The sequence below is a fragment of the Nestor notabilis genome, unplaced genomic scaffold (genome assembly GCF_000696875.1).
Source record: "Nestor notabilis isolate BGI_N333 unplaced genomic scaffold, ASM69687v1 scaffold8999, whole genome shotgun sequence".
NCBI lineage: Eukaryota > Metazoa > Chordata > Aves > Psittaciformes > Psittacidae > Nestor > Nestor notabilis.
The window spans coordinates 10003-20260 of NW_009942323.1; the positions used below are offsets into that span (position 1 = coordinate 10003).

Consider the following 10258-nt stretch of genomic DNA (forward strand, 5'->3'; position numbering starts at 1 on the left):
AAGTCAAATAATACTGTTACAGAGGCCAAGTGCAGACTATTTTTTACATAAATATATCTCATAAGTGACGAATTATGTCTGCAGGACTTCTGTAAAGGTACTTCCAAATGGCATAGTAGTGAACAGCAGCTGCTGTGGCCACAAACATGTGCCAGATGGCATGGGCAAAGGGGATGACTCCATCGCTCTTGAAGAACACCACACCCAGACAATAGATCAAGCCTCCCCAGGCAACCTCCTGAAGTCCATCAGTGTTGCTCTGTCAGTGAACAAGGAAAGATACGGGATAGGGTGTAGAGAAGGAAAAAGGTATTTTATATACAAAATACAAAGTGATTTCCCCCCCAAGAGAAGAACTCTGGCTGTCATAGCTCAGAACATCTTGGATATGCCAGATGGACAAGTGAAAAACCAAGTATATTTATATTACATTTTGTGAAATATGTAGTATATCAGTAGCACTATGGAAGTAATAGTGGGGTAGCTTGACAATTATGACAAGCTTGATGCTTTGCTTCATGCTCGCTACCAGAGCAGTCAAAACATGGTGAGAGAAAACCACATTATTGTGTGTAAGGGTGACTTTAATGCAATTCCTACTAGTTGGGGGAAACATCCAGCAAGATTTTGGTATACCAAAAGGTACTTCACATCTCTCTTGTTTTTACTGAAATGGAAGTAATTGAATTGGTACGTCCAATATCCTTTCAGAAGCAAGTGTCTCAGAAGTGAAGTTTGAAACTTAAGCTCTTTTTATCTAGAACCTGCAGCCCAGATTGAAGAAAACAGGTAGCATTTACTGAAACGTAAGTTATAAACCCAACATACAACTGACTATATTTGGTTCTTCTGCAGAGAACATTTACAATTATGGCAGACTAAAATTAACATCTTTACAGATGAAAGAGACCTGCACTGAAACTTAAGCTAGTTATAAAAGGAAAGTCTGTGTGTTTGTAATGTTAATAGTCACATTCCTTACCATGGATGTCACTACCAGAGCAGGAGAAAATCCCATCGCTAGATAGAAAAAGAGTTCAACAATCTTATACCTAAAAAGGAATGATTGGAGCCATTTAAGGAGGTGTACAAGAGGAGGAACATAAATTTTATATTAGCATGGGTCCCTTAAACTATTCAAAAAGCTTTCTGTGCAGATAGATAACCAATAATAAAGCTCGTATTTATCTCTGCATTGTACAATTACAATCAATACCTTCTTCTGTAAATACTGCCTAGGTGCATTCAATTGCATTAAGTACTAGTGAGAATGAAACATAGAGACAACTTGTATTTTCTTACTGGACAAGAACCCCAGTGTCTCATCTCCAAAACAAAAAAGTTGGGTCTTGCTCCCTGAGGACAGGTAATGAAAGCAGACTCAAGAATTCAGATCTGTACTCAAGGACTCATCTCAAAACAAAAGCCAGAAGGCTGGATAAGAACATTCATAAAGCAAGAAGGCCCCCACCCTTCAATTTTTTACCTTTCAGTTCAAGGTTAAATGCAAATAATAATTCTTACTTTTCATGGTAGAGAAATACATAAATGGTTCCTCCAGCAGCCATCAGCCAGATAAACCAACGCATGTGAGATGCTAGAGGTCCAAGCTCACGTAGATTTAACCTTCAGGTACAAAGATTTCAAGAGACAAAAGTGATGAACAAATGGACCATACTGACAAAAGAGGAGTAAATAAAAATAAATGAATATTCATAGCTATAACTTAGGCATGATGGGGGAGAAGAGACTTAGACATTCTATACAGAGAGGCAGAAGATGCATTTGCATTGATGTGAGGGAAGAATGAACTGTCATATGTGGAATATAGATAAATTACTTTCTGTTCAGCAAATCACAAGAGATTACATTAGGTTGTATTTTGCAATGCAGAATGTGGTCAGCTGTACCTAAGAAGATACCTCTAGATTTCGAAAAGCCACAACCATGACCTGTTTATATTGGAAAAAGCTTTAATTCTGAAGCTGTGCTTCAGATTTCTTACCATGGTGCATATGATGCTGCAATGAAGACATAGATCATCATCCTGTCACACATGTGAAAGCAATGCTCCATTGTCCTGGTAAGACAGAACACGTCACCAAGTTAGATTTTTGAAAGATTTTTGTGTCATCTCAGTTCCGTGACAAATTTAGAATTACTTTGGGGAAAATATCATCCGCTCCAGAAGCTCTTAAAACCATTTGTTAGACTGTTCAGCTGACAAAAGGCTTTAAGTGGAATATGTAGGAGACGAGCACTCCTGCATTCCTCTTCCCTTCTTCACTGTTAACTAGTGACCACTGGTTAGATCCAACTTACGGCCCAGAATTATATAGGAGTCTTAATGGGACCAAAACTATAAACATAAGTAAATCACATCTTAGTTTTGCTGTTGCTGCCTTGCTCCCAAGGAGGCTTCCTGCCAGTTAGCTGTGTATGGTATTATAATTCTCTTGGCAAACTCTGTGTTCCTGAAAGTATTTGAGCATGCCATAGTCGCAGACAGTGTTCTCATTTCTGCAATGGGATCATATTCACTGTGCACTTAGATAATGATTTTCCCACTCAAGGGCCACTAGGGCCTAGAAAAACAGCAGACATTTTGTCTAAGAGCTTGGCTCACTATTTCTTCCAACAGAATCGCGGGTGGTTTTTCATGATTCAGTACATGGTATCACTCCAGCCTTCTGTAAAATCATCAATGCAATGGAAAACTATCACAGCACATGAAAATAAAACACCTCCTACATCTTACAGTGATACCTTAAGTGACTCTTCTTCCAGGAAACGATATGGAACACTGTGGAGACAATGAAGAGCGCGCAGAGCCCAACGCCGTACATCCATGCTGTTATCTTTTCCCATCGATCATCAGAGAGCCGGTGGAGAAGGGCACTGCCCACAATCGCGGGAACAATGAGGAACTAAGGGAACAAAAGGCCACTGTTCAGTCTTTTCTGGCAGCCAGCACAGTACCACCCACAGTACAGCACCAGCAGGGCAGAGACCACGGCAGCGTGCCTGCTGAGACCGTACACATCCGACAGTCGGTGACGTGCTCTGAACCGGAGCAAGTTTCTCCTTTAGTTGTGCATTGACACACGAGAGTCCTGACCTCATGAATGTCTCAGACGACTAGATTATACCTGTTTGTGATAAATTTCTCCTTTCATGGTATTAGGCTAGGTTACTAGCTCCTCTAGCCATGACAAAATCAGACAAAAGAATCTGCTACATCTTCACAGTGGTTTTATGTTCACATTCGGGTTTGTGTTTAAGAACTCTAAGCTTGGTCCTAAATCACCTCTTGAGCATAGAGGCAGAGGATGGGACAGGCCAAAGTAAACTTAAATCCCAAATGGAAAAACAAAGCACCTAGAAATATGACGTTAAGAGAATTAAGCAAAGGCTTTGCAGAACTTGGGTTTTAGATATCATAAATAAATAAATTGCAAACTTCTTTTATTAATACCTTCTACGAAGATGTTCTTTTAGTGCAGTGTATCTAAGTCTGTTCTCCTTACCAGCTGCCTCTCGAGCAGCTTTAATTCAGATCTTCCAAAGCAACCACTTTCAGAACATCATGATGGAATTAGCATCTTCACATAAAGCATCCAAGAAGTGGGCTTCAGGCTTCACATACATTTGTGGAATATCCCCTTTCCAGAATAAATGACATCATATAACTTTGCTTCATTCAGGGAAAAAAACCTAACTAGGAAAAAGGAGGGGGGGAAGGCATGTCCAACAAGTATTTTAAGAAAAGAACTTACTGGCTCAGACATTTCTACCCATCTCCTTCCACTACCAAGGCATATCTCCATATCTTTCTTAGCCTTCTAAGTTAAAAACACTACACAAGTTCCCTTCAGGGCTCTACGATGTGTCTTAAGCTGTCAATTTGTTCGCCTGAACTGTGAATAAGCTTCATATGTTAAATTCTTCATAGTTGAACCCAAGTCCTACATGATCAACAATAAAGCTAGGATCAAAAAGTGTTTAAACAGATCTGGCAGCTCTGCTTCGCATTACAGCTTTGATAAGCTCAGAGGGCAGAGTTCTGGTGTAGCCTGCACTGTCTTTGTCCTTTATCTGCTTAGAGACTAGAAGAAACCGAGGTTCTGGTCACAGCTATGATGCAGGACATGCAGAGTAGTTGGTTAATCCAGTTACCAAAAAACAAACAAAAAAGGTGAGTTTTAGTTCTAGGTTTGAAGTACATTAACCATAGCCTCGTTACTGTTGTATTTTCTTCCTTTTTGAAGAATTTGCTACATTTATACCAAAAGGTGTAGAGCCATGGAAGTGAAAAGTATGGTATTCCTATAGCCACAGCATTTGGATCAGAGGTGAAAACGCTTTCTGAGTTTCTGTAATGAGACTGTGGAAGTTGACCTCATGCACTCTAAGGACAAAAATAGTCTGCCAGCCTGGCTTGTTATTTATCACAAACCATAAATTTCCATCTACATATCCTGGACAGCCCCCAGATTCAGGAAAGGTTAAAGTGTTTCAGTCCTCAGGGGATTAGTCACTCCTGGTTTCCACATATGACATACAGTTTAAAGTGTGGCTGAAGCCCTTGAGACAGCAAGGGACTGATTAGCTGTGGCAGTTGCTTCGTTCAGTTTTTGCAGGAGACAGGAATACTAAGCTCCAGAAACAGCTTTTTAGCCATGTTTCTTTAAGCTGTGCAGTCAGACTGTATCCGTGTTCATCAGGTTCCTTCCCAATTTCTAGAGCAAATTTCAGTTTTGACTGAACTAACTAAAAGGTTTCAGGGAGATTATGCACCCGCAAGTATCATGAACACAAGTACTGGGTAAAATAGCAAATCCCTACTAATTCCCTACTGAATGCCTGGGCATAAGCTGCTCAGAGAGTCTGCCTGGAGCTCTGACTGAGACCATTTTATAGGAAGGAAGACCTCTTTGGAAACCAGCTATTACACAGGACAACTTGCCTTTCTTACACCGGTATCCCAGCTTTTTCCAGTCTACCAAAATAACTATTTCACAACTTAAGCTATGATGTGTAATGCTCAAATGGGCCAACACAGACTTTGATGTCAATCACTCTTTCCAGTAATTATTGTATATAAAGTTATAGGATTAAAACAAATAATACGTTTTCTTTGCATCTTTAGAATGAAGAATACAGCTACAAATGAGTACACGAATGAAGACCTGAATTAATCTCTTTTGCCTTGTCTTAACTCTGAAGAATGATTCTGCTTCTCACAGGCAGCAGCACTATACTACCATAAGAAAGATTTATTGTTTTTTCTAAGCATTCTATTTGGAAACGCTTTTCTCTCTGTACCCGATATGCATCATGAGGGCAGTTAGACTAAACAAGAGATGTTTTATTACTCTTTTTCTGACCAAAAATAGCTAGACTAAAGACAAAATCCAGAAATGATACCCTGCTGGTCCAGCCAACTGGAAAAGGGTTCTTCAGATACTAATGTCGTAACAGATAACATATGCTACAAGGGACTTCATTATATCAAACATCCATCTTCTGAAATAAATGTAACACTTTAATCAACAAAACAAGGCAGATTTTTCCATGTTCATTTGAAAAAAACCCCAATCTTTAGTGCAAGAACTGCATTTTAATCTTCAGAAGGGAGAAGCAAGCAATCAGTCCCTTAAAATGAGGCGTATTCACCAAAAATTAATCAAGGAATCAGAACTAATAGAATGAGTGTGATTGCAGCCACTGCAAAAAGCCTGAAGGCACAAAGATAGATGCTGAAAGGTGCTAAATCTTCCACCTATCTGGGGTTGCTTAGGATACTGGTACGTTGGTCAGTATTTTACTGCATTCTTTCTGTATTTCTGTAGACAAGCTCTCCCACTGAGAGGTTTAAAAATCTGTTAAAGTTGTGCTTTTGTATATAACATTCATGGCAAAGTAAGTTATTTCCTTTGCACGCAGGCTGTGCGCGTCATATAGCCAGCAATGACTTGCGATGCACAAGCCACTTTAGCAAAGAATGGTGTTATTGTTGCAATGGTGTTATTGTTGTAGTGGTGTTATTATTGCAATCTTATGTGCCTCTCATTGAGAGGGAAACACTAACATAGAGATGTTCCCCACACTTCCTCTTGGGAAAGGAAGACGATAGAATGATCAACAAAGCAGCCAAAATCACATGTGACACTCAGAGGGAGCCATGAAGGACTGTGTCCATCTCAAGCTGCACACTCCAAAGCACAGTCCTGAAGCCAAGTATAGTCTCCCTACTCACCAGTTTTCTCCTCCCAGATCAGGAGATGAGCATGGCAGAGTGGGAAGCCCACCACTAACTTGTGTTAGCCGATACACAGAGAGCAGAGAAACTGCTTGTTTCGGTCAGGTAGAACGGAGATGTTTTCATCACAGGAGCCCTTCTGAAATCTAATGAGCCTTTCTTCCATGCTCAAATGGCCTGTTAAGTGCTCCAGGCCTCGTTTTTGAAATATTTATACTTCTTTCTTCTTTTTAACATGCACTGCACAAACCATGACTGGAATTTAGAGGCTGTAACTTACGTTAAGAATAGTTCCTCCTTTTAAGGCAGTTGGAAGAAACTTTCAGAGCAGTACAAAGCAAGCTGTGCCTAAATTCTGAGGGTTTAACACAGCAAAGCATATCTTTTGTCTGATAAACCTTATGTACACTAGAAGGTTTCATGGTGAAAGAGCTATCCCTCCCTTTAGATTTAGCTTACAACTCAAATTCTTAGAACTCCTGCTTCTCTCATACACTGTTTCCTTCCTGTTCTTCTGAACACAGCGAGCAGTCTTTTCTGTCTCTGTATTCAACTGCTTAGCTGCCCTTCCTGCCTCCTTGTGTCTAAAGACAAGTCAGTGCTTCATTTAAAGCTAAAAAAGTCAAGGCATTTTAAAGATCCTTACTAACTAGAAATTTGAAGATACCTTTACTACGCTACATAAAATTACCTTTCAAATATTGTACCAAAAAGCTATGCATGGGGTTATGTATCCCCACTTATTGTAGCAGTTTTGGTTGGTTGGTTTTTGGGGTTTTGGTTTTTTAGCAGCTGCATAAACTGATTACTGTGTATTTTTAAGTCAAAAACCAGATGGGATAGCTACTGAGGAGTACAGCCATGCTCGTAAAATGCAAGTTGTCTACTTCCTGAGGCATGAATAAAGCTTTAGCAAGGGTTCTCCATATATTTTCCAAACTATTTTGTAGAAATTACATCAATGCCTAGTGGAAAACTCATGCTGTAATCTAGTGGCAAAGACTCAAAGACCACTGGACTGTCTGACATTGAGTAAACCAGTCTGTAACACAGAGGAGAAGCAAGCATGCCCCCCAGCTTTTTCTGTATAATCCACTGTGCTTTCCCAGATCAGACTCCTATTTCAAGGGTTTATGTTTTGATTAAAAGTTGCTTACAGCATATAATTTTATTTAAGGAGTAACAATCCCTCTTTTATACTACCTTTTATCTTCTTCCAAGGGATGTCAACGTTGCATATCCCCAAGCTCATGGGAAGTTTTAGCATGTAGCTTGACTGTTCAGAAAGTAATTAGACAACTTCACCAGCAACTGGAGCATAGTAGAAAATACTGATAGGACACCTTGGCTGTAACCTGCTGCTAACAGGCAGGAGTAAGACGTGCCTGTTTTTCAACTAGTTGAAGGCTAGAATTGCTAAGGAGTTCAGGAACTTCTGCCAGGTATTTTGAAATCTAACTTTTTTTCCAGAGTAAACAAGATTTGTACAAGGATTATGAGATAAACTACATATTTGTGCTAACTAACAGAATGTTGCTTCATTCTCTAGACAAATAAGCACATATTTACATAATGCTGTACATGAGACCCTTGGCTTAAAAACACTTAAGCTGCAGTTACCTTTTCTATATGTAAACCAGGGTGATTCTGTTTTTACCAGCAATACTGAGCTGTATGTTGGTTATTTACAAAATACACACAAAAGGTCCTTAAGAACAGGGCTCTTTCTAGAACTGAAGAGTCCTAGGCACTAACTAACTTGAGCATTCCTATCTGTAGCTCACTCAGACACACTAGAGATAAGAGACTAAGGACAAAGTTAAACATACTTCAGATATATGGAGTTAAACAAAGGGCTGAGGAGAAGCACAAGCTGCTTTTATTAAAGGGCAAATGCTATCTTAAAGAACAAACACACACATTTTTAAGTCCTTTTCAAAGTGCCAGACAGCAAATTAAACTTCCTAATTATAAAAGAAAAAAAAAAGGGGGGGGGGGGGAAATGACATGACTGCGTTCCTTATTCTGTATATATCATATATTCAAATCTAGTGTCTTACATTATGAAGATAAAGACAGGCTAAGGTTCTTAGTAGGGCTGTCAGCACTATTGGTGCCTCTTTCGAAACAGCAGGTTTCTCAAAGAAACAGTTCATAGATACTAAGCATCTGATCTTCTGGCTAACATCCACATGATAGTCTTAGAAAGCCTTCCACTTCTAACATGAATAAAGCTCACAGTTGCAGCATCCTATTTGCACAGTTTTATGTCAGCACAGTGCAGGGAAATCTGCCTTGCAAGACTAGCTTGCACAGGCCTGTGTTCACTTTACCATCGTCACCCTTTGACTGGGACAGAGGGAAAACATCTCGTTAAAGACATGTAACTTACTTTGGTGAAAAGGAATCTTATGAAGCAAGCTGGAGCTCCTAGAGATTCAGAACAGGGACTAGTGATTACCAACCATCTAATTAGCATTCTGGTTTCTGGACTGTTGTACACCTGGGCAAAGGTAAGCATTTAGCCACCCAAACCCACAAAAATATACCAAAACAGATGGTTTAAAAAAGAAAGGAAATGGACTTACTGCATGTGTGTAACAGTTCGCAGCATGCTCATAGCAAGTGGGTTTGTAGCGGCTGTTTGCTGGAGCCGGGTGGTTCATGAACCTGTTGAATAATGAAGAGGAGGTATTTTTATGAACGTTAATAAACCATCTCTTTGGAGCGTCATGGAGGAATACCTCCAACCTAGTCGTGTTAAAAATGGTAAGTACAGACATGTTAAAAGTACCTTATTTAAATCGTATACTCTCCCAGGTAAGTTCTCTTAACAGAAACATGTTACATACATTTCTGTGACTGCCTGTCACAGCAAAGTTATCTTTAACCAAGTCTTTGCGTACAGAAGTCAGACCCGCTCTTTTCTGACAGCTTGGTTAGATGAAGAATCAACTATTTCCTATTTATATTACATAATATGGGCTCAAATTACTCTTGAAATATGGGCTTCATAACTGCCACAGATTACTCTTTTAAAAAGTTTCTGAAACTACAGCAATATTCCAGTTCTATAACACCTTGGAATAAACCAACTTGAACACTGACTTTTCAATTCCTACAGCTACTGATATTTGTGTTTGGAGCGTTGGTTGGTTCCATTTTTCTTTGAGGCTCATCCTATCTTCTGCCTCTAGTAAGATTCAAGCTACATAGAGATGAAAGGAGACTCTAATGGTTAACTCCAAAGAGGAAACATTTCGAGAGGCTTACCATAGACCTTCCACCTTTTTCTCTAAGAATTTTCAAACATTGCCCAACAAACAATCACACCAAACACAGCCTGTGCAAGCCAAAGGGAATATGATGAAACCTGAGAAAGCTTTGGAAGAACTTGCCAATACAAACATCACATTTATCCTAAAAAACCAAACACTTGTTTCTGTGAGACTACACAGTTCAAATCTGTGTATAAAAACCTCTGTAAGACAGCACACATTTATATGCCATCAGACAGCCAAATTAAAGCTATGAACTACTACATCTACAGCACCATGTATGTTATCCCAGCACAGCCTACCATCATGCAAAAGTGATTCTCTTCCACTAACAAATTCCAGCTTACTGCAGCCTATTATAAAACTATGCATTGACAATTAGTCAAGTATCAAACAAGCCAGGAACAGCTTCACAACAAATAGAGAACACATCTGTGTGCTCAGCACTGAGAACAGCTTTGTTAGCTAGATGTATGTAAAGAGCTTGTTAGACAAATTTGGGCCTTCCCCCATGTCCCTCCTGGTTTAAGTCAAACCCAGTCCTGTTTTTATGACACCGATAAAATATTAGCCAATCTCAAACCAGGACAAAAACAACCAACCCAAAAAAAGCCAACCAGAACCTTACAGTTTGAGTAAGCAGTTCCAGATTTCTGGGATGTAAGAGATTTTGTTTTCTTGGTTGATTTATTTGTAAACCTTTTTTTCTAAACATGTA

General features: G+C 39.5%; 1 protein-coding gene across 1 annotated transcript; it reads right to left on the reverse strand.

The window, feature by feature from the left end:
• On the reverse strand, nucleotides 1–8932 carry MMD (monocyte to macrophage differentiation-associated; the record flags this gene model as incomplete). The annotated part of the gene is made up of 6 exons (XM_010021339.1): nucleotides 1–259; nucleotides 983–1052; nucleotides 1525–1626; nucleotides 2006–2080; nucleotides 2767–2927; nucleotides 8851–8932. Coding segments are annotated over 6 exons (691 nt in total), but the record flags the coding sequence as incomplete, so codon positions are not given.
• Nucleotides 8933–10258: the final 1326 nt, after the last annotated feature.